This window comes from Ciconia boyciana, chromosome 7 (assembly GCF_034638445.1).
Source record: "Ciconia boyciana chromosome 7, ASM3463844v1, whole genome shotgun sequence".
In the NCBI taxonomy this organism is placed as follows: domain Eukaryota; kingdom Metazoa; phylum Chordata; class Aves; order Ciconiiformes; family Ciconiidae; genus Ciconia; species Ciconia boyciana.
This window is the reverse complement of record NC_132940.1, coordinates 32,228,414-32,255,994: the sequence shown is the minus strand read 5'-3', so window position 1 is coordinate 32,255,994 and position 27,581 is coordinate 32,228,414. Positions and strand designations below refer to the sequence as shown.

The 27,581-nt window shown below is 49.0% G+C and overlaps 1 protein-coding gene across 1 annotated transcript in view; it reads left to right on the top strand.

The window, feature by feature from the left end:
* PAPPA2 (pappalysin 2) overlaps positions 1–27,581 on the top strand; it is a 93,959-nt gene that overhangs the window by 10,597 nt on the left and 55,781 nt on the right. The window contains exons 3-5 of the mRNA XM_072867218.1: positions 18,607–18,752; positions 25,707–26,000; positions 26,732–26,924. Coding sequence (XP_072723319.1) covers positions 18,607–18,752; positions 25,707–26,000; positions 26,732–26,924 — 633 coding nt within the window. The remainder of the gene's footprint in view (positions 1–18,606; positions 18,753–25,706; positions 26,001–26,731; positions 26,925–27,581) is intronic.

Genomic DNA, 27,581 nt, shown 5'->3' with positions numbered 1-27,581 from the left:
CCTCGGGCAGTTAGTCAATGAGAGTCTGGTGTGTGACACAGTTAATGTGAAAAGAAAAACTGGAGGGGAATCTGGAGAGCAAAGTGGATAAGGGCAGAGCTGCTGGGCCTTTCATCTCACTACCCAAAGTAGCGGCAGAAGTAACTGAAGTGACAAAAGGAGGTGAAAAATGACAAGGTATTTCCAGCCTCTTGGTGGCCTCCACTGGGATGACCACAGCTGTGATATTAAAGTGTACCTGATTAACAGGGCACTGGATGGACTTTAATGCAAGATTAACTGGCCTCCTGTCCTAAGGGAAGGATGCTTAATTGGGTTAAGGCCACTTGGGAGCCTCCCCTGTTTAAGCAGTGTCTTCAAAAGCTGATCCAGATTAACCTCATTGAATGTCTCTCGTGGACAACGCCCGAGGATGAACGAATCACTCCGAGCTATTCTCTGGCACTTGAACAGCCCAGTGCCAGGAGATGTTCAGCTGAATATTGTTGGACTGATAGCATAAAAGGTGTAAAATTGAGAGCAGGTGAGGCAAGAATGGCATCTTGGGGCAACAGCTGACCTGCCTAGATCTTAATCCCAACCAGATGGTAAAACAACATTCAAATTAGCTGCTCACTTCCCCTCCACCTTCCCTTACTACAGGAAGCCTTAGCAGATCTTTTTCACAGTGAAAGAGGGTGGGTACATGCAATGTTATTTCAAAATTACAAGCCTTGAGAACAACCTGAGGTCACCAACACTGTTGCAGAGCATAGATTCAACTGGAGATGGTAGGTGTCTGCAGACACCTTTATTTGCTGCTTGTGGTGGTCGGTCACTTGAAGGATGATGGAGAGGGTGTGTTATCTGCAAACTATTGAACTCACTGCCTGTGAATTGCACAGTGGAAGAGACTCTGCTTGCCTGATGCTCCCATGAGGAAAGCATGGTTAGGAGGTAGCCCTGCTCAGGACCTGAGCTCTGGCTGCTTTTTAGCTCCCTCTGGCACCTCTTGGACTCCTACTGGCCCGTACCCAAATATTGGCCTGATGTTCCTAAAGGACCAAGACTCAAGTGCTGGACTCTAGGCTTGTAGGAGTGGTGGTGAGGAGATGGGTGCTTTGGGGACACCAAAGGTGGCAGTGATGTGTTCACTGGCTTCTGAGCTTGTTGCTTCTCCTCTCTAGCAGACCTGCTGGGACTAGGAAGGTGCAGTAATAAATAGGGCTTTTTGATGGAGCCTGATGGTTTCTTGGTGGATGCTTTAAAGTTTTGTGACAGTAGTTGGATTTGAGCTCATCAGAAAACTTATTCTTTCCTTGTAGGAAAGCTCACTCTCTCTGAGCTTTCCCATTGATTACTGATTTCAAAACTTGGCAGAGATAGAAGGGATTGTCCTTGGTAGAGCCCGTTATATCAGGTGGGCAGGATGTCTACCAAGCTGCTTACTCATGATGGGACTTAGAGGCTATATCCATGTGAACGTGCCTCTGGGTGACTCAGCTTGCCCAGAGCCCTAGCTTGGGGCTGAGGACCCCAAATTTGCTTTTGATCTTCTCAAAGTACATTGGAGAGTATTTGGCATGTTACTAGCCCTTAGTAAGTGTCTGGTGCGTTGTGCCAAAGGTGAGCCCAACAGTGGGATTTTGCTCCCAAGAGGGAGGACCCAGGGTGGTGAGATAATGCATGCACTGAGAGGTTGGTTGGTGTGACTTAGGCTCTGCAGTGTGTTTACATTTATGTCACTGGGGCACTGCACACCTCGGCCTCTGGCTGCTGCCTTTGCTGTCCCTGCAAGATATATTTTGTTTGCTTAGTCTTCTTATTTCTTCTTTCTGGTTCCTTGTTTGCTGTTAAGGCTGCTCCTTTCCTTCCGTGTGATGCACTTATCTGTCCTGGTGTCTTTTCTACCTCCCAAACTTTATTATAAATGAGGCTATGAGTTGGGCACACCAAAGGCCCGTTTGGCGCTTTTGTTCTCACGAAGATGTGAGAGAGGGAGATTATAACGTCTCCAGCATGGGCTGACAGATAAAAGGAAAGGGTAGCTGTGGGCTGTAACCTCAAATGATGAGAGGTCCACGAGAAGAAGGTTGGCAGTGGCAGAGGAGGTGGTCATGGGGGCTCCAGCATGGAGGCATACTCTCTAAGGCACATGTGGCAAGACCAGGGTCTGACTCAGTCCCTCCAACATGGCATCAGGCCAGTGGGACTGCAGGAGTGACTTCTTTCCAGGGGGGAGGTGGTACCAAGGTGCATCCATCCAGGGGACCATGCAAGGTCTTGGGGACACTGGTCAAGAGCAGAGGGCTCCATATCACAGTGGCTCCTGGTGGGACCAGAGCTCTGTTGTGTTACCTCAGGGAGCAGAGGAGTGGGGCTGGAAGAGGAGTACAAGGGTGTAGAGGTGTCCAGGTGCAAGGGCTGGTTCCCAGCCCCTGGCTTCAGTGCTAGCCAAAGCAGCTTGCTTTGTACAGCAAGATGCAGCATACTGCTGATGTGCCCAAATCTTCTTCCATGCATTTTGGGATGCTAGAAGTAGGAAATAAAATCTGCAGTAATGCACTCCTTTTCTTCCCAAGGTAGAAGGCTCAGGGGTTAATTTCCAATAAGCCTCTGCTGGAGGATGAGTCTCGCTCACTCCCACAAGCCTTCCTGGGAGCATGGGGCTGCCAGACGGCATGTTCCTCGAGGAACCTGCCAGGTCCCCCCAGGGGTGACTGCATCTCTGCAGGAGAGGGAGAACACGATCTGTGTGTGAGTGAGGGGAGAGGACCCCTGCCCAGCGGCTGTAAGGCAGCCTGGGTGCTTTCGGGGAAAACAGCTGTCCCAAATGTGAGCTATTGTTCTAGCAAACACCACTGTCCCAGGGGCTCACTTAAGGGGGGCCGATTGTATTGAGATGGCAATTGTGAAGGAACAGCGTGTGTCCGATGGCTGGGGGGGGTCACTCTTTGTCCCGATATTCAACCCTCCCCAGGACTCCTCCTCATCCGACTGTACCCTTGCCCACGGGCAGAGGACACCAGCCAAGACCCTGGCCAGGCTAGCGAGAGACTCCAGGAACTGAAACGGCAGGGCGGCAAGGAGCTCAGCAGCCATCGGGTGGGACACTGTCAGCTTGGCGTTGATGGGGTCTCTGAGATGATTTAATCCACATTTGCCTTGGCAGGCTGAGCCGCGGCCATTGGAGTTGTTAAGTGAACATACTGCTTTTAGTTTTCCTTGGCCCAGCCACCACTGTTATTTAGGAAATCAAATTGCTCCTTTGCAGAGGGTGATGGGGTGAGAGGGAATGGGTCCGGCAGAGCCCAAACCCACCGAGATGGTGTGAGGCAGAGGGCTTTGCTGGGAGGCTTTGCAGAGGGTGAGGATGCTGAGCCTTTGCGACTGTCTCCTGCCAAGGGCTGTGCTGGGGACCAGAGGCAGCCTCAGATTATTTTTTTGCTTGTGGTTAACATATGATCATTACATTACAAAACTTCCCCAATAAATTATCTCATGTCCTTTTTATATCCACGAAGAAGGCTTTTTAGAATGCTGGCTTGCGTGCGCCACGCTCCGGCTGGGACACCCAATCGCCTAGACCTAAAAATAAGTTGGAGGCTTGGGACTTGGTTTTTCCCTTAAAAAAAAAAATATATATATATAAAGCAGGGAGGAGATGTTTGGCTTGAATAGATTCTTCTTCCTCTTTTTCTCTGTCTCGATCCCTTTCCTGACCAATATCAAGGCTGCAAGTTTTTGCCCTTTGGTGAGAAGTTTAGGGTGAATGTAGCAAAGTTTTGGACCTTTTAGCAAGACTGGACACTACCATCATGGTGAAGAGTGCCTGAGGGGGTGGTTATTGACCACAGGGCTGTGTGGTTCCTCTTGCAGAGGAACTGGGAGCTGTTAGCTTAATGCCCCTGGGAGCATCATCCCTGCTCAGCAAATTTGTCCACTGTTGTCAGCCCTGTTAAAGGGTCCTTCTTCTGCCAGTGCCCGGGCGCTTTCAGTCTGAACAGATAAGGCAGGCCAGAGATTGGAAGGGTGGCACCTGGTTTTCTGCCACCCTTTCATTGACTTCTGCTGCAAGGCCATACTGCCCCACTGATGGATGGGCACGTGCATTGCAGCCTGCTGTGGGCTCATCTGAGCATTATCAAAAATCCGTCCCCAGCCTTGCAGTGTCTGTTTCCTTTTCTGCTGCCCTACTAGTCAGGGAGGCTGGATGAAGAAGAGAGACTGACATTTGCTTGTCACCTGGTGGTCACCAGAACAGTTTTTGGAGATGACCTCAAGCTAGGTCCCTCTGCCTCCCCCATCCATGCAGAAGCCAGTTTGTGGTCTGGCCCCTCTGCAACAGCCATGCCTTCTTTCAGGAGGGGACCGAGCTGCCTCCTGCTATGTGTTAGTCCATGTTTCTCTCCAGCCTTGACTGGTCCTAGCACAGAGCTCCACATGCACTCTGTCTCCTGAGACGTGGCACTGAAGATGGCGCTGGTGGTGATGTGCATCTGTCCCAGCTCTTTGGCTGAAGACAGGCTTTAGGCAGTAGTGTGACACATCCTTGCTAGCACATGTGCTGTAGGGTCATCTTCACCATGCTCATCCGGTCCACAGCTCTCCCTCTTTCCCACCAGCTCTGAGATCTCTCCTATGGAGAAGGGTGCTGTGGGAGATGGGTGGGAAAGGAGGAGGCACCTGGTGAAAAGCTGGACACTTGCTTTCCATTGAAGAGCAGTAGGATGTGGGTGCCTAACTCCTCTAAGCTCCTTTGAAAACCCTGTGCAGCAAAGATCATGTCTTCTAAGATGTTTGCAAACACCTGCCTGTGCTGTGGGCAAGGGTAATCCCAGCTCTTCCGCTGGGGAAACTGAGGCACAGAAGTCTTGGACACCTTGCCCCCAAGTTGTGCAGTAATGAGTTGCTGCCATTGATGCTGAGGCTCTGGCCTCCTGCCTCCTAGTCCCTGGATGGGGAAGAGAGGCATTTAACGAAAGGAGGTGAAACTGCTTGGTCCTGCCTAAATGCAAGGCAAAAAATGATGCGCTCATTTATGCAGTCCCCCTTTGTCTGGAGTGCTTTGCTGAGCCTCCTAGCCCTAAGACTCTGCTCAGCCACGTAAAGCCCACACAGTGCTGGGGGAGACCAGGAGCATTGCACTCACCTGTGTTATCCCCTCTGCCTTCTCTCAGCAGATCGTGGACTGTGCTATAAAAATTAGCAGTGAAATTCAGGCTCCTGGGGACATGGACTTGTTTGCAGAGACCTTAAGACCTCCCTAAACCTGGAATGTTGCTTCGTAATTTTGCTGCAGGCAAAAAGTAAGGGAAAGCTGATTTACAGATCTACTCTTGTGGGCTAGGTGGGACAGGGCTTATCTATGCAACCTTAAACAGGCAAAAAGTGCTGTAAGACTTGGTCCTGACCTGGGATGTGTTTTATCTTGCTTTGAAACAAACAATCCAGGCAGGAAGTAAACCATACCTGTCTTTGTTTAGCTTGGAGCCTGCTCTAGAATAACTTGCCACTGTTGAGTTCTGCCTCGCAAAACCGCAAGGGGCTGCAAACATATTTCTCAATTTCCCCCAGCGCTTCTCTCTCGCCCTCTCTCACACATGTTCTGTATAACACCAGCGTCTCGCCAGCCAGCATCAACATTGTCAAAAGAAGGCAAGCACTTACCCCATGCAGTGGATAACGAGCCTCTCCAAAGCGTCTCAGTGTGTGCTGGAGCTGGGATGCTGCCTGCGCTGGGCTTTGGAGCCCAGCCACCCAGGGCAATGTTGGGTTCCCCTCCTTTCCCAAGCTGCTGCTTTGCTGCCTTTCTCCCTGGCAGGGCTCCCTTCCTTCCCCTAAATGGTTCAAAACTGGATCTTTAACCCTGTTTCTTTTAAATTCTTCCCATTAACTCCCCCCAGCCACTGCTGTTTCCCTGTTTTCAGGGATGATGTCTCATGATGACAGCTCCCCTCTCCTTCTTACAGCCCCCATAGATGTGCAGTAGCTTCCTGACTTGCTAGGTACGCTGTTAGGTCTGTGTTCTTGCAGATGGCCAGGCACATGCTCTGGGGGAATGACAATGTATTTTCAGAGGCCACCATGATGGTCTGAGCCTCCTTCATGCCTGCCAAGAGTGAGGGGTCAGTGCTGGGCACAGGTGGAAAGCCCAACCCGGCAGGGTCCTATCACCTAGGCATGCACAAGCCTTGGGGTTTGCACCCAGAGTCTGCACTTGGCCAGCAGCATTTGCACGCTCATGGGGTTCAGGGCGTGGAGGTGAGTATTGCTGCAAGCAGGTGGGACACTGTGTTATGGACCTGCTTGGGGATGGCAGTGGGAGACACCTTACTGGGGTGGAAGCAGGTGGTGACCTGCAATATTTGTCTCATTTGCTTATTCTACTGATGAGGAGGAGAAGCAACCGGCTGTGGCTCTGAACTCTCTAATTCCTGCTTTGTTGGGTTTTTGAAGGGGAAGGTAAGAGGGAGCAGGAGGACAGATGTCCCTTTGAAATTTGGGAGTTTTCAGGTCCTTGGTTTTTGTCTGGCTTATTCTATGGCCGTGACACATACCCAGCCTTGCTCTCCTGCACATGCATGGCTTGGGATCTCCTCTTTGCAATGGCTGAACGTACAGGCTGGTTTCAAACAGATTAAAAACTTGGCCATCTGTGTTCCTGCAGGCTCAGGAAAAAGGCAGCCAGGAGAGGGGAGCTGCCCCTGTGATGGGCAAAGGTGGGGAGTAACTGCAGCTTGTGCTGAGCCTTTGTAGACCTTGGAGAGCTGGTGGGGGTGATAACCCTAAATACATGCCTTGGGGGTGGGGGGAGGGCTTCAGTCAGTGCTTGCACACACCATGAAATAAATATCAGGGTTTAGTCTGTTCGTTGCTTCCAGGATTACTTCTTAGTAATTAGTACATTCCTTTGGAGTTCACTCCTATTGATGATTTTGGTATGTGTTAACCACAGATAAACCAAGATTTCTGCCTGGGAATTTCAGTGTAAGATCGTCAACTGGGAGCCTGTAGGTTGCATTTAAACCCAGGAGTCTGAGGCACATGTGGCTTTTCAGCTCCCAAGGAGCTCTCCCTGGGAGCAACAGGAGTGCATGGTCCACAGAGGATGAGAGATGGTCCATGTATCCTCTGCTCCCACCACAAGAGCAGCTGGGAGCCCAGCTGCTTTGAAAGCCTGACTCTGCATCACTGCCTGGTCTAATGAAAGACATCCCTGTACCTTGATGGGTCTCAGATGGGTCGCATGGTTTAAGATGATCTCACCCGTGAGGAAATGGTAAGCCTCTCTGAGGAAGAGATGGCCGTGATTCACTCTGATAGAAATAGAAAGGCCAAACAAGCAAATGGAAACTCCCTGTTGACCAGGTCCTGCAATTTAAAAAGGTTTTTACTACCTATTCCAGTATGCATTTGAAAATCATATGCATTTACTCTTACATACTACAATCAGATGGTTTTTAAGTCATTAAGGCCCATTGGGTCAATAACCACCATTTTCAAAAATCTATTAAATACTCATTTCCGTGGAAATAGAGCTTCTACAATTGATCATGGCTACCGACTCCCATTAAAATAACCCCAAATGCTATCAACTCCCCCAAGATGTAGAGCACTAAAACGCAGATTGCCAGGACAAATTTATCCCAGGGGAAAGTTGATGGCCCATTATGCTTAAGCAACACAAGAATTGTCACAGAAGCCAGGAAGTTTATGGGACTTGCATGGATTTGTCCTCCCTGAGGGGGTAAAAAGGAAGGTTCATGGGGTGAATCAGTAGCGCTAACACAAGCTCAAAGCCAGCCTCCTCTGGGAGCTTTTTGGAAAATATCTGACACATTTTGTAATAACTTTCAAGGCTTTGGTTGTTTGGCAGAACCAAATGATGCTTTAAGGCTGAAGTGCTGTAAGAAATGCTGAATTTGTGAGTCTGTTCTTGGCGTTACAGGGTTTTCCACATTGAATTATACAGAGGTGTCACACTTCTGAGGTTGTATGAGGAAAGCTATTGGGAAGATGACCTTGCAAAGATGAGGTCCTTGTCTCTTTGTCCTCGGAAGGAAGCCCTTTGGGGCTGCTGGTGTTGTGGTGGACCCTAAAACAGGCTGCGGGTGTGTAAATGTGGTGGGAATGCAGGGAATCCCTACAGGTTGCCTCTGGGTGAGAAGTAGCTCAACAGATGGAAGCCTGTCAACCAGGGGCTTGACCATGAGGAGGAGAAGGGGTGGGAAGAGTGGGTGTTCCTACTGTGGTGTTGCTGGTGGGAGGTGAGAGCTGTGCCAGTCCTAAAATGTACTGCAGAGCAGAGAGACCCTGTGTGTCCCTGCTGAGCACTGGTGATGAAGAGTTATAGCTCTGGAAGGTCCACCTCAGGAGGTGACCCAAAGGGCTGGGACCCATCAGTGTGGCTGTTGTCTCCTCTGAGGGCAGCCTCCAGTTTTCAGGGGAGGCACTGAGGATGGGGGAACAGCAGCACAGGAGAAAGGGGTCCCAGCCCAGACTCCCCCACCTTGGCTCAGCAGAGAAGCACAGGAGGGAGCTTTGCAATCCAGCTGTCCTTTCCGATTAGGGCTTTGCCGCTTACTGTCTCTGCCAGGCAGCAACAACTCTCAGGATGCAGGATGGCTGCTGGTGTCAGCTGAAAGCTGCCATGCCCCCTTGGAAGAGAGGTCAGGTAGTCCCTGCCGAGCCGGAGGCCACACTTCCCTTGTTTGTCTCCCTTCATGCCTCCTTCAATCAGCTTCACCGCAGCCCTGGCTTTCTCTGCTGTGCATGCCTGATCCTGACCCAGTGTTCCTCTTCCTGCTGCCCTGTCACCTCTCCAAGCTCCTTCTTGCTGAGGGATGACATCTGTGCTATGGGGCCATGTCTAGATGCCTCCTCCATGAGGTCACTGCAGAAAGATGCCTCTTTCCATCCAGCAATGGGGTGATGTTGGATGGTATTTGGGCTGCGAATGGAGGAGGCAATGTGGGGAATTGGTCTCCTTCTTAAAGGAATTTAATTTGAGGCAGGCAAAAGGGAACACGTGGGTTCCTGTCCGTGGGGGAGAATGTAGACATCTATCCCTAGAACAAATGTGGGACTTTTTCCTGGGTTCAGAATGTAATGGCTTCTGTGTCAGGCACCAGGACCCTTTGACCCTTTGGGATTGTTGATGGCTGGTCCTGGTGCTTTCTACAGTACAGGACGGACTCCTCTGGGAGCTCAGGAGGGACTATAGGTCTATCAGGTAGCCACAACCATTGGATTTTTTTGGAAACTGAAATGCAAATTGGACAAAATGCTGGTGCCTGGGTCCAAATGAGTGGTTCTGAAAAACCTCACTTCCTCCTAAGATGTACTAGGGCTGGTGGTATCTCAGTTATAGTCAGGAAACCTACACAGGCACATGGAGGTGTGCTGGAATTCCCAGCAGAGCTATCCCAAGAGGCCCTCAGACAGGCCATGGTGCCCATCATGTGCGTGGCAGCTAGCAGCTGAGTGAGGTGGTAAGCCAGCCTTGGCCTGAGGGTGCAAACATCATGAAACCAGTGTTTTTCAATGATCCGAGCATCTGATGCACATGCGATTAATCTGTGCTGAAGGAAGAGCCACTGAACATCCCTGTCCCTTCAGAGGAGCAGTGGAGGGAACTCCCCACACTTGCAGCACTGGTCAGAAATCCCAGGGCTGGGGGCTGATGATGCAGATGCTTTAGCATCCTCCAAGAGAAGTCTCAAATTTGGTAAAGCCTCCAGAGAGAAGCCACAACAGGAAGGGTGGTTCAGAATATCTGCTAGGGCGTGTGCACCCATCAGCATGAGTGTCCTGAAGGTACTCACTATGCTGCAAGAGCACAGCTGGGGGTAAACATCTCCTGAAGTTTATTCCCATGTATTCAACACAAGTTAGTGAGGGACCATCCTCAGTTCAACCCCCAAAACATGAGTACCAGTGTGTCACATGCAACCAGCCTTAAAACTGGTACCTGCTTCCTCACCCTGCACATAAGCTGTCAACAGAGTTATAACAAGATCCAGAGAGGAAACCATCATGTGGCAGAAAAGCAAACAGTCTCTGAACAGGCTGGTGGGGAGGAATTTATGTGGGTTTCCTAAAATCAGGTGCCCCAGCATGGTGGCAGAGGCAAAGACGAGTCCTTGATGCCCAATTGTTTCTTCCCAAGAGAAAGGCCAGCAGGTGCAGCATGCCCTTGCCTGTGTTCACGCTGGCAGGGTCTGGGATCTGTCAGTGCAGGCAGCTGGTTAAAAATTTGGCATCCCTAGCAGTGTATTCAGAGTTTGTCCAGAGAGGGCATTGCATGTCCTTCACTGACCTTCAGGTGATCACATCTACATCAGTCTCTGCGTGTAAGGATTTCCATTATTTTTTTCAAAGATGGGGTAGGAGAGTGAAAGTAATAACATGGAGATCTTTATACCTGAAAGTCTGCTGAAATTTGCAGGTGGATTTAAGGTCTGTCAGAGAGAAGACAACCAGATCAGCCTGTCTTGTTGTGATCTTTGTTCACCCCCGTAAACATCACTGCATGTATCATATTAGTTGTTCTCCAGTCATATGTCCTGTGGTCAGTCCTTCTGGATTCAGGGTGGCATTTCCCCAGGCTCCTGCTACAAATGCATTACATCCACTGAATTTTTGTTTATCTATGAATGTTTCTGCACTTCCCCTGCTGTTTTTTGCCCCTTGTTCTGTATCCCTACATCCCGCCCCTTTCGGAGCTGGGACTCGCTGCCTCCTTCCCAGCGTTTCATCTTCCCTCCCACCCTGCCCAAATGGCACTTCAGCCCCCATCCAGCTGCTGCCAACTTTTTTTCCTCTGTCTTGAGCTCTGTTCCAGTACCATGCCCTTAATCTTGCTGTACCCTGCTGGAAGGGAAGTCTAATTCTGCCTCACAATCCTGAATAAAGGTGGAGACCATATGTTAAAATTGTCCAGGGATGCATCTCAATTATGCTGAGCTTCAGCTCCACCTTCCCTGCTTAGCAGATCTGTTCCTTCCTTCTGCTGCTCCTCTTATTTCTAAAAGGGCCTTTTATTTTTTGTTTTCACTGGTGTCAGCTTGATTTCATGGAATTCCCATTTCACCTCACTGTCCCAGCACCTCAGATGCAGTGGTGTCTGCTGGTCAGTCCTGTTTTCCCATTCTTAGTTCAAGACCTGCCTTTATCCCTCCATTTAAGTTAATCTGAATCAGCTCATTGTTAGTTCAGGCCAAGTTTTCTTTCTCTCATCAGCTCTTCCATAATTTCTACGCTACTTACCAAAACCAGGTCTAAAATAGCATTGCCTTTGGCTGGTGCAGTGATGATTTAGTGAATAACTTTTTAGCAAACACTTCCAGGAATAGCTAGGCTGTGCCATTGTTAGCAGCATTTATTCTTCAGCCTATCTCAGGGCAAAATGCCCTGCAGGGCTTTCTGGTCTAACACTGATGTTATTGTCTGTCTTGCCCAAATCTGACCTCAAGAAGTTGCGTACTACCATCTGATGTAACTGGGAGCTTGCCTGCTGCGTGCTAGTGATCTGCAGCCTTCTTGGTCCCTTTCCCCAGTAAATCTATATGGAAGGGTCACAGCCTCAAACCACAACTTGCTTTTTGATCCCGTCTGCAGCTTTGCCAGTGCAACTCTCTGACCCTGCAGCATCTGCTGCTGCTTCAGTCCCAAAGCCAAATCCACCTCCCACATGGAGATTGAGGGTTACCTCTGAATCCAACAGGAATTGCTCATGTGTAAGGGAAACCCCTGATCATGAAGGCCCTCATGTAGGAATGTTTTGCCCTGTCACCCTCTTTGATATCTTGATACTCAGCCACTTGTGCAAATTTTAAACTGTCTCTTAAGTGGTGCTGCCAGTGATGGCTGCTTCCTAGGCTGTTCTGCTCATGCTGTCAGTGCCTCAGAGGTGGGTTTTTCCAGGCATGCCCAAGAGGTGTGTGATACCCTTGTCCCTTGTGTACACAAATGCTCTTTGGCTGGAGTCCAGCACCCAGTAAAGCTGATGAGAGACTCCTGAGGACTACAGAGGGTATTATACCAGCAGTGTTGTGCCTTCTGTGATCCCAGGGGAATGTCTGGCTGCTCCTCAGCCTTCCCTTCACCTCCTGCTTGTGTTTCATATCTGCCTGTGTTACCAAAGCCTGTCCAGATGAGTGTCATTTGGATGTTGCTGCCTTGTCAAGTTGTCATGATGCTGGCAATGATGTTTGTGGCATACCAGCATAGTGGTGGACTGTAGTCAGAGCTCCTAGAACCATGGTCATGGTAATGCAAGTAGTCTTAACAAGTACAGAAAGACTTAAGCTTTTGCCTAAAAATACAGCATTCCCCCAGTTGCATTAACGCCAGAAATTTCAGGGCGGGTAAACCCAGAGTGTGAGGCAGCTGCAGTTACGAGAATCACCATCAGTCTAGTCTGGAGGCAGACCAAGAAACCCATCTTGGCTTGTGTGCTGTGCCAAGATGGTACCATGTCCTGTTTACATTGTGGTAGTGGGCTTTGTCTGCCTGTGGCAGGGCAGAAGGGAGGCAAGGCTGAGCATCAGCTGGGAATTCATGTGCTGGGAACAGGGATGACGTTTCACAAATTCTGGCAAGGAGGATTCACGTATGCAAGCAGAGACCCCCTAAAGAGTCACCATGGAGAGGAGTCCTTTGGCAGGGGTGAATCGGAAGATGTTCACTTTGGCTCACCATCTGGAGGAACATCTCTCTTCACTGGTGATATGGAGAGTTCAGAGAGTCTGCTCTCTGAAAATATTCATGCCACTTGATTCAGCACCTGTCTTCATGGATTGAGTTGTGGCTCTTGGGCTTTTGGCTGGTGCCTCAGAAGCAAGGTTGCTGTGTGTTGTGTTAACCCTTTGCAGCCTTGAGGGAATGTGTTGTAAGCACACCAAAAATGTTAGTGGCAGGCTCATTCCCGAGAAGTCTGAGGGATTCCTTGTTTGTCAAGCAGAGGTTTGGGGAAAAAGGGAGCCTCCATGCCTGGGGGGAGTAGGAAGAGGAATTTCCTTGCGGTGGCTGAAGGACATGAAAGCAGAGCCAGGAATCCCCTGTGACTTCATTAGGCTATATGGTTAGCTGGAGCTGGCTGGGTCTCAAGTATTTTCCAGCTGTCCATGGAGGGCACTTGGACAACTTCCACCCAACCCCACTCCCACATCCCCTCTGAAACGTCTACAGGGAAAAGACTCCTATTTTTGAATTGCAGTGGAATTCCTGTGGCATTACACACTGCATCCTTTGCAGTACCCAGAGAATTCAGTTTGATTTATGGTACTGCATGGGGTACATGCTGGCCTTACTTTTCATTTGGAAGTGCCATCTTTCACCTTTCAGTGGTAATGGCCACTTTCATGGCCCTAAGACTTCCTGTTATGATATGGCTGTCACTAGAAAGTGCCACTCTTGCTCCTCTTCTCCCACCTTAAACCACATCAGGCTTGTGTTACAGCTTGATTGTCCATTCTACTGCCCCATAGATTAGCAGATCCTCTCCTCTCTCCCACCTGTGTACCAGCAGTGGTCCTGTTGTTGCTGCCAGAAATTGCTGCCTGGAAAAGCAGCAATAGTTCTGTCTCTTCAGTGTATGTCAAGTCTTCTCCTTTGACCAAGCCAGCCCAGAGCTTGACTTACACCCACGAGTACAAAGATGCTGTCTGCCCCATGGGCTAGGACAAAATTGTCCAAAGAAAAGCATGAGAGAGGGATGTGAGGGTTCTCCAGAGAGGCCTGGGATCATGGGTGGAGCATGATTTTTCAACTGATCAGAAAGGAAGCTTTGGGTCTTTAGACCTTAGTGTGGTAAGGTCTAGTGCAGTAATAGTTTTCCATGCAAAGCTGTAGTCATTTGATGGCTTTCCCATTTGATGTGATGGGGTGACACAGAGAAGCTGGAGCAGGACTCCGAGAAGAGATGCATGATGATAGGACAGGAAGCAATGGACACAAGTTGGACCATGAGAAATTTGGATTAGACATTAGGATTTTTTTTTACCATGAGGGTAGTTAAATACTGGAATAGGTTGCCAAGAGAAATTGTGAAACCTCTGTCTTCAGAGCTGTTCAGGTCTCAGCTGGACATGGCCTCAAGCAACCTGATTTAATTAGACCTGTTTTGAACAAGGGAGCCAGACTAGATGACCTGGAGGTCCGTTCCTCTCCACCCACAGTTATGAGTTTCTGATTCCACTATTCTGTGGTGACACAGTCACTGAAGCTGCTGCGCTTCATCTTCCTTTCCTTTTTCAATAGCCCGAAATGTCACACAATGACAGCACATCATTAAGTCCCATACAGAGCCATGTGCTCCTGACCCAGCACCAGGACCACACAAGCAACAGTGTGGCTCCACTGTGCTGCTGTAGGGCAATACAAGGTCCAGGCTTCTTCCCCATCTTGCTTTCTGCCGACCATGAGTCCCACAAGTAAAACAGCATGCAGTGTGGTACCTAAGCCTGCCTTAGAGTCAGATTGTCAGCTAGTGTCATTCAGCAGAACTTTAAGTCAACAGTATCACAGGACAGCACCATCATGAGGGAGGCCCTCTTATCTGGACTCATTCCCTCCATCATTTCGGGTGGTGTTCATGCCCATGCTCATTTCTAATAATGGCAGTCCATACCCCTCCCGTCCCTAATCTCTCTACTGTTGCCTATGTTCTTCTTGCCAGCTCCACTCTCCCAGAGTTGCAAATACTCCCTAGGTCAAGGGGATATTACTGTGCAGCTAGCTGCTCACCAATGAGTTTTGGATGCTCTTGGAAAAACATTTGCTTTGAATCTGGAAAACCTGATGGCCCTTCTATGTCTCTCTTCTATCCTCTGCCCTGTTCTTTGGGGTTGTTTTTTTTTGCTGCTTAGCTGATAGCTGTGCCTTCCTGTGTCTTTCTGGCCTTCCTTGTGTTTGTGTGTTGGCTTGCAGTGCCCACCCTGCTGTAAATACCATCTAGTTTGGAATACTCCAGTCTTGTAGGCGTTGAGAAGCTATTTGGGGAGCAGTGGAGAGGGCTGTCACTTAGACTGTTTGTGGAGACCAAAGGCTGCTCTGCTTTCCCCCTGGGAAAATCACAGAAGCGCTGAAGAAGAGGGAGAGCATGACCTTGGCAGTAAGCAACAGGCGAAGACGCCAGTTACATGCTCCTTGTCTAAGCTAAGGATGCCAGTGGGAAATGTGGATTGAGGGGAATCAGAGTTGCCCATTCGAGAGTTGTTTTGGTCTTGGTTGTGTCTTTGGGGATGCCAGCAGGAGGATATTTGTGCTTTCCATGCTGTAGTGGGTGAAATCCACTTTCCTCTCCATCTATCTGAGCATCTCTCAGTGCTGGAATGGCTACCCCTACCCCTGATACAGCCGTGAACGATCCAAATCTCTCAATGGAGGAAATTACAGTTATTTATAATTAAGGGTTGACAAAAAATGTTGCTAGTGTCAAGGGAACGGCAGGCGACAGCCAGAAAAACATCATGTCTCCAGAAGAGGGGCGGCGGGAATATCCCTCTGAATAGGGCTGACGTCAGCTCTCGGAATTTGGATAGCCTGGAAGGGTTTGGGGCTATTTTTCCAAGATATCATAGGACAGGAATCAACGTTATTTTTAAGTCTGTGTCCCCCGAGCAGCTCTGGTGCATGAAGGAGACTTTCTCTCCCCCTTCCCCCTCCTTTATGCTCTATTTCTATGAAATTTTTGCTTCTCTTCCTTCCGAGTCATGCCACAAATATGTCCTTCAGGTTTATTTATTCTTCTCCCTATCTATTCTCCCGGCCTGCTCCTGTCTTGGTTGGGTTGAAGGGATGGCGTCAGCATGGCGCGTGTCTGGGATGCTCAGGCGAAACATCACAGAGAAGAGATCATGTTCTCCTAATTTGCCGTTTCCGGTTGGGAGAGTTTTCTCTCCGCAAGCTGATGTGGCTGGGGAAAGTGTTCTGGGAATGCTGCTTTGTGGTGTGAGATCTCGGGGCCTGGTGAAGACAAGCTGGTCATCTCATCTCACCATTAAATGCTGCCATATAGTCCAGCCAAGATTTTCTAAAGTGACTGAAGCTTCAGAGCTGCTTTGTCGCTGGGAAGGTGGGCGAGATGTCTCCAGCCCAGGATGGCCTATTGGGGCTGACTGGTAGGGGAGACATAGTCAGCAGATCCTAATTATCTGATGCCTCCCAAGTCTCTGCTATTTCAGATCCAGGGAAGTAGCCACCCTTGGGTTTACCGAGCTCTGCTCCACATGCCACCCTGCTCTAGTCTACTTCTGGAATCCTGTTCCTCTATTTTTTCACTTTTTTCTCCTTATCTTCCATTTGCTGTAGCAACCTCTCTCTTTCTGAACAAGTCTGTTGGTATAATAACTTGACTAGGGATCTTGCCATCTCAAACAGTGTATTTGCACATCTCTTGTCGGTTTCCCTCTCACTTCACATCTCTGATGAGAACATGTCTTTTTCCCCTTAGCCCATGCTCAGCTTTTTGTCCTTCCTTCCATAATTCAATGCAGTGAGGAATGCACTAATGGACACCACTTTTACAGAAGCTGCTCGTTCAAATATAGCTGGTGTGCCTTCATGGCTAGTCCAGTGTAAAGAAATGATCGTATTCCCTTCATAATCTCTCTGTGCAGCTCAAAGATGCCAATTGCTCCTGGAAGCATGGGAATAAGTGAAATGCTTTCCACCACCTTAATGTTGCTGTTGGCCTTATGCTGCAGGTTTAGTCATTCTTATGACATATTTCCACAATGGTGCATTTCCATCGTCATTCCACAATGATGTATTTGAAGCCTTTCCATGAGTGTTTTTCCCTGCTTAGAATCTCTTAAATTAATGGCTTCACAAACCGTGGGTGAGGGTCCTCAGGTCTGGAAGACTTAGGGACAAGTCTTAGACTTAGAGATAATGTTTTCCAGGGCTACCTGACCTAATGCTGTCTCAGCCCATGAGGTGTTAATGACATTGATGGTGGAAATGGTAGTACTTGATTTAAAAGAGTATCTGGCATTTACAGCACAGCCCGAGGCCCTACAATCCCACTGCTATTACTATTGGAATTATTATTGTTATTATTAAGTTAGATCCTTATCATTTTACACAGCTGAGGACATGAACTCCCTAAAGATCAACACTGGGACCGTTGGTGTACCGGTGAATGCAATATAGACCTCTGACCTGTGCAGAAACAATCATGCAGAGGGGAGAGTGAAACATAGATTTCCTGACTGCTGTTTTATCTTTTTTCTCCAAGTGCTGCGAGACACACCACGTTGTGAGGATCATTTTGTGGACACCCAGACCTACCCACAGGTGTTACTGCTCTGCTGCAATGCCTATTGCCTACCCACCTCTCCCAGCCCATTACCTTCCCATGCCCTTTAGAAATGGATGTCTTGGATATCCCCATTCCAGTATTTTTTTTGCTCCTGCAAGTAACTCCTCAAGTTACTCCCAGCTCTGGAGATAAGAGGAGAGACAGCCAACAGTGTTGCCAGGGAGCTTTCCCCACTAAACATGCCCTTTGATGCATCTGTCTTGAGAGACGTCCCTCTGTCCCCATTAAGCTTATTTTGGGAGCTCCTGTGCTTCCCTGCCCTGGCTCCTGCAGACATCCCAGACCTTGTCTCAGAGAGGATTCAGATCATGTGCAGAGAGACAGATTCATGGGAAGAGGGCCCTGCTGTTGGCTCAGTGCTGGGGGGACCCAGGCAGCACTCTTCTCCAAGGTCTGTTTTGAGCAGAGCTGGAAGAAAGATTTCTTGGAGCAAATTCTGAGATAGCTTTTGCTCATGCTCTTCCTTATACAATACACAGGGATGGGGGTGAGGTAGCATGTTTCTTGATGTGTTATGTGCCTGTGCTCTGCAATGACCCCTTGTTCTTACCACACACTACCACCTCTGGCATACTGGCTGTCCTGGGGAAAAGAATAGAGCGGAGGGCCATGGTCGTGAGCTTCTCCAGACAGATTAGAGAAGCTGGAGAAGAGAATTCTTGGCCCCAGCTGGCAAACCCTCTCTGCTCTCAAGAATAAGGTTTGATGTCCATTCCTGCCCTGACCTGTATCAGGGACGACCCCTGAAAACCCTTGTGGGAACTGGCTGGAGTTCTGGATTCCTTTCTCTCTCCTGACACCTTGAGGAAAACTCACTTTTTTCCCCCCCTCAAATTCCACTTTTCTGATGCCAAACCCCTTCTCTTTTCCTGAGCAGGACTGACATCTGCATTTCCTTTCTTCTCTCGTTGTTTCTCCTCCCATTTTGTCTCCTTTTATCCTATTCTCTGGGGTCTCTTCTGCCCCTGTTCTTGGAAAACTTTCTCTAAGAGTAGAACTCATCAACAAAGCTACTGTAATTAGCAAAACTTCTTCAGATTTGCATGACTGCCTTCCACCCAAATGCCTCACTAGCAGAACTTGCACCTTACAGAGCAGAATTAGTAGTGTCATGGGACATCCTGTTGAAACTTGCTGAATTTTGCCATGCTTTACCAAATGCTGTTGGTTTCAGAGAGTTGAGGATGGGGTCTCCAGGTCTGCTGCACCCTTTCCAGGTTATCTACGGATGGCTCCTGCTTTTCCTCTTTGCTCCGTGAAAGTCTATGCTAACTCTCTCCTCTCCCTTGTCCTTGCAGGGCGTACATGAGCGTGAAGGAGCTGAAGGAGGCACTGCAGCTGAACAGCACCCACTTCCTCAATGTTTACTTTGCCAGTTCGGTGCGGGAAGAGTTGGCTGGTGCTGCCACTTGGCCATGGGATAAAGAGGCCCTTAGTCACCTGGGTAAGTAAGCTACCCCACTCATGGGGTCTCAGGGTTGTTGGTTTTCCTCTCTCTTGGTTGACTTGGCAAAAAGAGGCAGCTATGATTTGGCTCAATATTGAAGAATTTTAATAAGATGCTCATAACAGGCTTTGGGTCTACCAATAGCTGCAGCTGTAAGGAAAGGAGCTGCCTGTTCCCCATATCCACGTGGTTAAGGTGGTGGGGTTACACCCTGACAAGGGACTCCCAGGTTGTTATGAGAAACTTTTAATAATGAAGGCAGTGAGACAGAGGGACAGAAAGCTTGGGGAGAGCTGCAGGTTCACCATCAGTGCAGGCTCTGGAGAGGGGTTTAGGCTTGCATTTGGCTTCTCTGGGACCTTCCAGGTCTATCTTCCAGGATTCTGGAAATGGTGAACTTCACTTTGCAGCACGTGATGACAAACAGATAAACCATGAGTGTCAGTGGTTTCAGAGCCGAGACTCCACATTTGAGCAACTCCAGAGATGACCAGGCAGTGACCAGTGGCCACTTTCTAATCCAGCTACAAATATGAGGATGACTATCAAATTAAACCATGTTTTTATAACTTGGCTTACTACCTGCTGGAGACAAGGTTCTCGTGGCTTCAGTGAATTCAGGGCAGACCCTTAAGGTCATCAGCCCTGGCAGTCTACAAAACAGTCAAAATGGCAACTGCTTCACTATAGAATGTAAATGTATTGTGTGTTTTCTCCCGTTTCTGCTGTCTCTTTTTCCTGCCTCACCCTCCACCTCTTCAATGTCAGAGTTTTCTGGCAAAGCCCTTTACACTTTGCAGTCAAAACATCTAAAGTGTTTCTCAATAAGTAACTGGAAATAATTACTCCTGACACCAGCACAGCAGACCTAGACCTTCTGCTTTTACAAGTGCATGATGTTCAACCCTTAAAAGTTTTACACTGCTGTTAAAGACCTGTTTTAAAGTTCTCTTTGCCAGTTTCCCTCCCTCAGTGAGTTTCGTGACTGTTTTTTCAATAGCCTATTGCTACAGTTGCTTGTTGAGGAGGGCAAATCTCTATGAAATTTATTCCTTCAGCTTCCAGAAATCACTTCCAAGGCTCAGCTTAACAATCATGTTACTACAGCAAGTGCTTCAGCCACACATGTTCTCTTCAGACCCCTCCCAATGGCTTGCAAGGAGTTGTATGGAGGGGTAATCAGGGTGACTGGTTTCATCAAAAGCTTGCATTTATCTGCGGTCTCAGAGTTTGTGGCCAGCGAGGGACACAAGAGGTGGCACCATCTGGAAATGTTGGATCAGGGTTTAACCGCAGAGGTTCAGGGGAAAGGGGTGTTGTCTTGGCTCTGGTGCCAGAGCTGTGAAGTATGAAGCTGGATCTGAACTTCTTTAAGGCTCTGGCACAAACTGAAGACTTTGGTTCAAGGCTGTCCTTGGTGTTACATTTAATGAGCTCAGGAGGATGGGTGGTGGACTCTGTTCTCTGTAAACAGTAGGCTCCACCACATCATCAAGTGTTTTGTACCACGCACAATATATATTATTTTCCAGCACAGAAGAAACTTAGGACTGCACAGGTCATGAATATATGGCTTTTGACATAACGTCTCACAAGAAGCTACTGGAGAATCTGAGTAGATGTGAAGGTAAAGCAGTGAAGGAAGCGCAAGGAAAACCTTGGGAGGAGCAAATAGTAGTTTGAGAAAAATTCCTGAGCTTTAAGGACCTAACAGTGACCAGGGGTGGAGACAGGTCTTTACACAAGAGATGGGTCTGTCTTCAAGAAGATAGACTCCTTCCTTGTCTGAATCTTGCTAATCTCCTGTCTATCCTGACCTTAAAATATTAAGGTCAGCACACGGGCCCTGCTCCCCCCATGCCACTGTCTGCTCCCATGGAGCAGAAATGTCACGCTGATTTTTCCCTGCACATGTACAGACCCTCTCATGTTTTGGTTCTCTTCCTGAATCAAATTGGTTCCTTGAGTTTGACTTGACTTCTCCAAGAAGATAACCTGCCTCTTGGCCCCAGAGGCTCTTGGTCAGATTTTGCTCTGTTTGTCTCTGAACTGGACTTCCTTAGGTGTTTTCAAGAGAAGTACCGTGAGACTTTTTCTCTCCAACTGCCTTCCCTTCTTCTATTTTAACACTTTCTCTCATCCCAAAGCTCACTAAACATACTGTTTCCAAACTGTCCTCTGTCAGTTCTTCTCTAGATGTTTTTTTAATCTGCCGTCTGGCCTTTGAACTCCTTAGAAATCATTCTTTCATGACCTTTGATTGTGTCTTTCAGGAGGGTCCTCCTCACCTTCCTGTTGGTGTCTTGCCCTTCTGGAAGTCTTCAGTGAACTTTGTTTTTCATCCCCATTTCTTCACCTATGCTTGTTTTGGGCTACCAGAAATTAAGTCACCATTCCTATGCTTGATGACTTACAGATCTATTGCTCTCCTCCAGATTATTTTCCTGAGCAAATGTGAATTTCAGGCAGCCTTCTTGAAGGTTTAGGGATGGTTTACCATTTTAGACCAGTAGTAATACCAGCCAACAGCAACTACATTCATTGAAGCATAAGAGATAATTACTGACTTGGAGAGGGTGAACTGGTCTTTGACACTTCTATAGGTAGTATTTCAGCTGCTGTGGAGCTCCTAGACAGAGACAACTTGCAGCCAGCTAACACCAGTGGTAGAAGATCTCAGGTCTGTTTGCACTGCTCTCTCTAACCATACTGTCTGTCTCAGTCTTTCCACAACAATCACAGTGAGTTCCTCTCAAATTCAGTGTTCTTGCTTGGAGTCTGGAATGAATTTTCTGAGAACATAGAAGTAAATCTTTTTAACTACAACACACGAGGAGTCGAAGAACCCGTCCTGTAAAAAACTTAGCTTTCCGCAGTGGAAAGCCTTGCCTCAAAAACCCTAGCAACGTAATAATGCAGACACTTTAAACTTCATGTGTAGCTGCATGTGAACTGTATTTGCATAAACATGGTCGAAAGGCAAGGGAATTGTGAATATCTGATGTTATATAAATACTTTCTGCAGTTATATAAGCTGAGGCCAGCTCATATATCTGGCTGAGGTCAGTGGATCCTGAAGGAGGGCCAGCCGTTCCATCAAAGGTACCTTAAGCAATGGCCATCTTCCTGTCTGACTAACGGTCATGTGCTTGTTCCATTAATTGCTGTGACTCAGTGTTTGGGGAAGACTGGCCCTGTGATACAGGTTCAGCTTTGTGGCTTGCAGTTTAAAGATCCCATGCTTGCTTGAGCATGTTGCTTGCTCTCTACAACAGCCCTGACCCAGGAACAGGTTGGCTTCTTGGGGGCTGACTTGAACCAGAGTCCTTCAACATTGCCATTGATCATGGTTAGAAGCAGGGCAATGTCCTGGGAGTGGGAGCTTCCAAGGGATGTGTGAGTGAAGAAGTGGGGTCCCCGCCAGCTAATCATTCACTGTACTGATGGACTGGGCACCTCTTGTTGCTTGAGCAGAGTTGAGGATTGACCTTGGGGATATTACCAGCTCTGCAGCTGTAGCTGGTAGGTCTGGTCTGAAGGGAGAGGATGTTGTGAGGCCATACCTGAAGCTTTCCAGCTGCCTAGTCTCAGCTGGGTGAATGAGTCCAAAGAAGACTCTGGTTCACCTGCCTTGGAGTGCTGGACCCTCTTGATGTCACAGGGACAGGACATTGAAGTTTTTAGCTTGGTTGTGTAAATGCTGACCTTGAGGGCCTCCTTGGGCTGGTTCTCAGGCATGAGAGGGAGAGTTCACTTAAAGCCCAATTTAGCCCATCTCCCAGGGCAGGAGGAAGCAGAGGTGAGAAGGAAAGCCTGATCTGCAGAGGAGGGAGAGGGAAGGCTGGTCTTGTTGGGATGTTAGGAACAATTCCACATCTTGCCTTCACAGGCAGGACCCTGCAGAGGGGAAATACAACTTCCTGGTCCAAAGCTGGGAGCTCTCCCAGCTCATCAGGGAGCTGTGGGGACAGGGAATGGAGGGACGGGGATGTTCTGGAAGGAAGGCAGAGTTCTCATGCTGTTTCTAATCCTTCCTTCTAATTAGCTGTAAAAAGAAGTACTAAAAATATGATTGTCCTTGTGGAGTGTGGGGGAGGGATGGGATAGGGGAAGCCAGCAGAGAGGAGGGGGAGGGACAGGGTATCCCAGCCTTGGCATCCCTCCCCTGTGACAGTTTTCTCTCTCCCTGTACTGGAATCCCATTTATTCCCCCACTTGGGAAATGTGTTTGGTTTCTGCTGGGAGGAGGGCTGCTTGGTCACAGGGCCTCCCATGCCCCTGGTGCTCAGACCCGTTCCTTGTGGTTAGTGCCGCAGGATGTGTGCAGGACTTTCACATCTCATTTATTTGTTTATGAACACTATTTTCTTTCTGCATGCGCATTCCTCCTTTCAGACCTTTGGGCAGGCAGCCCTCTGCCTTGCTCAGGCTTGGGTTTGGCTGCAGAGATGCCTTTTCTTTCTCTCTTCTCTTATGCCCTGCTTTGATTAAGATGAGAAGCAGCTTTTTTAATGTGTCCACTGGGTTCTCCATCAATGGGATGCCCTTTGCTATCTATAGCATTTGCCAGTTGAGAGGTGGATGGCTTGCAAAAACCTAATGATTGATAGGACACAACATGAAGGTCCCAAAAGGATTTTTCAACCTCTGTACCTTCTTGTAGCCCATCTCCAGTCAACTAAAGGGTCAAGAGCTAACTGATGGGATGCAAGGTCCTCTGCTCTGATGTTTTACAGCTGGGGAGAAAGGGAATGCAGCTACTTTGTGACCCATCCTTTGGCTCAAGCCAAGCTGCCCTGGGCATAAGATCCACACTGTGGGGAGGAAGAACAACAAACGTGAATTTTTAGCTAAGAAACGGTGCTACTTGACAGGTCAGTGGTGTCTTTCAGCCCTTCCATAAGCCACACATGCAGGATGCTCCATAGAAGATGCCATCCTTATTTCTTCACCCTCTTGCAACCCTGTTGGGTTCGAGAGCGTTGCTCAGGGCATCTCTGAGGGCCCCTTTCTAGCCCCCAACCCTGTGGTCAACCAGCATGGCTCCACCAGAGGAGTCACAGACCTGCTGGTGTCCCACCAGGGACACTGTGATCTGAAGAAAGCCCTCCCTTGGAAGGGATGCCCTGTACTTGAGGACATGAGGTAGTCCAGTAGTGCACAGAGCTGATCCAGGAGCGGATTTCAAGCAGTCTATGCTGTGGCTGGAGACAGGATCACATGGTGGCCCTCTGCCAATTTTAACTTTGCTGGCAGGGACAGCAATCAGCAGCAGAGATGCAGTAGCAGAGGCTCTGCTGTGAGGTAGCTGGCACAGTAAATCCTCCAGGGCCCTGCAAAGGAAGGAGCAAGCTGTGCTGGAGCCAGATATTCACTGCACTGCCATCCAAGGTGTCTGGGTTAAAAGTAGTTAGGTAAAAACGGCCTCCATGCCATGGAGGTATGGCCTGGAGTCAGCCTGGGCATATACCGGGGTCTGCTTTTTGGCCCTTCATCTTGCTGATTTTCTCCAGCCCTTGCTCCTCCACCATAAGACAGCATGGAAAAGTGGATGGAGCAAGGAAATGAGAAGAGGAAAGGGGAGGAAATGGCCAATGAAAAGCCTCAAAGAAGGGAGAAAAAAGCAGAGTTTCCGAAGAGATTTTCATTTGGGCAAAATAAAGAAATAAAAGGAGGCCAGAGAAGAGAGGTAAGTTTTGCTCTTGAGCATCCTCTGTGGACAGTTTCCCAGCAGATGTGGTACAGAATTGTTGGTACACGGTGTGCATCCCAGGTCAGGAGTTGGAGATGCTGGCAGTGAGCAAAGGGAAGGCTCTGCTCCCCCTCGCTTTCCTCAGCATCATTGTTCCTTGGTCTTCCCATCACAGGTGGGTGGGTAGGAGATGAAAAGCACCTTGTCCTGAAGCCAAGAGGCAGCCTAGGGCAGGATCAGCATGGGTCCCTATCTAGCTCTATGCTGTTGCTGTCAGTATGAGGTGGCAGCTCTGGGCAGTTTCTGGGTGACTTAGTCTGTACCCATGCTCCAGCATCTTTGACAGTTGAACCTGCACCAAACTGGCTTGGAGATGAACTGCCCCTTTGTGCCCCCTTGAGTCAAGGGGTTGGGGTGCCCCAGTGAAGAGGATTAGGACTGCGATGGGTGGGGGGTTCTCACCTGGTTCACTTGGTGCACCTTGCCTACACGCAAACCCCTCTGCAGGGGAGGAAGAGATCTTCAGAAGCTGTGTTTTGGAAAATCCCACTCTAAAATAAACAGTGAATTCGGGTCAGGTTTGTGGTAGAAGCTTAGTGGATTGCAACAGCACCTCATGAGGGTTTTAGTTTACTCACAAGGGTCTGGTTTGGAGGTTGAAGCAATAGATCATTGATGTTTTCTCAGTAGGGGCCAGAGGTAGTGCATTTGAATCTTCATATGGACTTGTCCTGCAGGTGGCTTCTAGTTGGCGCAGCCAAGTGCGTCAGGACTTTGCTAGGCACCTCGTTCTCACCTGTCGTGGGAGCTGGCATGCTTTAGCCACCTGTCTAGGCTACGGAAGGTCTTCTGTCCTCTGGTTCAAAAGATTATCCCTGTAAACTCACAGCATGTCTTGGTTTGGTGCCCTGGCTCCAAACCTCATTTGGAGTTGTAAGTGCAAACCAAAACAGACACTGAATTACAAACATGTGAAAAGACACAGAGGAAAATGGTAGCTGAAATGATTGAAGATGTTGGGGGGAGTGGTGTGATCAGAAGGGGAAGAAAAACCACCCACCCCATTCCGCTCCAAGGGGGCAAAGGAGCCCTCTTCCCATCCTACAAGAGGGTGAATATGTCCATCTTCAGGTCTCCATTTGGCACCTCATTTGTGACCTGGAAGCACAATGAGAGGAGTTTTACCTAGCACAGGTGAGTAATGGCGGCTGCCTGCTGTCTCTTTCTCTGGATGATGTTCTCTGTACTTGCAATTCTAGGTGGAGTTGTCCTTAACCCTGCTTATTACGGTATGCACGGCCACACGAACACCATGATCCACGAAGTGGGACATGTCCTGGGGCTGTACCATGTCTTTAAGGGAGTGAGTGAGCGGGAATCTTGTGACGATCCCTGCAGGGAGACAACTCCGTCTATGGAGACGGGAGACCTCTGTGCTGACACTGCCCCCACCCCAAAGAGTAAACTCTGTCGGGATCCAGACCCTACCAATGACACCTGCGGCCAGACACATTTCACAGGAACGCCCTTCAACAACTACATGAGTTACACAGGTAACGAGTAATCGTTGTTAGAAATCGTAAGGAGTCACCTTCCCTAGAAACTTGGGTTTCTCTCCCTTCTGCGTCCATCGATAGTCCCTTCCCTTGTTCCCTAACTGATGTGGTCCCTCCTGGTGCGTTGGGATGCAGCAGGCTGCAGCCTGTGCTTGCAGTAGCTTCTTAGCCCCTTTCTTGCTGCAGGCTGTTTTCATACCTCCCTCCCTCCCTGCCAGTCTGTCACTAGACATGCATCAAGGCCGTTCTTGTCTGCATGGTGGTGTGCCTTAGTTCTCCAGTGCTGAAGCAACTTTATTATTACTACTACTGCTACTACTACTATTATGATTTTGGACCTTTGAGTTGACCCCTTTTGGCTTGGTTTCCAAAGGCATACTGCGGAGGGCTGGTGTTCCTCCTGGTAGCCCAGGAAGACCAAAGCCTGAAGAGCAATTTTGTCACCCCCAGCTGACCCCATGAGGATGGTGGCACTGCCTAGGCGTTAGAGCTGGTGTGAGCTGGATGTTGAGCAAGTGCAGGAATGTGGAGCTACTGAGGCAGTGCCATCTTGTGGCTTTGGGGACACATGACATCAGAGAGTCCTGGCAGGAGAGCCACCACACGCTGGTGTCTCCCAGGTCTCCCTAGAGGTCCCCAAAACAGAGTCTGGAGATCAGGAACAGTGCACATTGCCGTGCCCTGCTGGCTGATCCCTGCCACCCTCAGCCTGGTCTTTATTCCCCCAGATGATGACTGCACCAACACCTTCACCCCCAACCAAGTGGCCCGGATGCATTGCTACCTGGACTTGGTGTACCAGCGCTGGGGCCAGAGCAAGAAGCCTGTGCCCATCCCGATCCCTCCCATGGTCACAGGGCAGACGCAGGACTCCCTCAGCATCTACTGGCTGCCTCCCATCAGCGGTGTCATCCATGAGAGGTAAGGGATCTGCTGTTGCGATGGTCTTGGGCTTGCACAGGAGCCTGCTAGAAGGGACAAGGGACCCTCTATGGTGCAGACTCCCCATACCTTTTCCCACTTGGTCGTCTCTAGCAGAGCCCTCAGACACAGGAACCGGGCTGCTGCGATCGCCCCGCTGGCACATGGGCTCTCCTGCAAGCCTTCTGCTGTCGGGGTGCTGGGAGGGGAAGCCAAAGAGCGTTGGGAGGCAACGCCAATTCTTAAACCCCAGAGTGCAATTACAGAATGAAAAATGAGCTTCATATAGCACTTATTGTATAAAATGGCCATTTACCAGGAGGAAATGCAGCCTTGTGGTTAAGGCAGGGAGCTCGAACCGCAAGAGCTGGCTTTCATTCCCAGCGCTGTCATGGACTCATGGTGTAACTAACTGGGGGTAAGTCAGGAAACTTTTCAAGCCAGAGAAACGGTGCTGAGGAACCAGAATTGTTTGGCTGGTGAGCAGTGCATGGCCCTGAGCCACCGGGTGGCTGTCTTCCTTCTCCCCAACACTGGGGAGTCACTAGGACCTGGATATGCCACCAATGCCTCTGTTCAGCAGCCCCTATTACTAAAACATTTTGGTTTCCACTAGGTTTTAGGTCTATGCTTTTATTATGGGACCGTAAGCATATG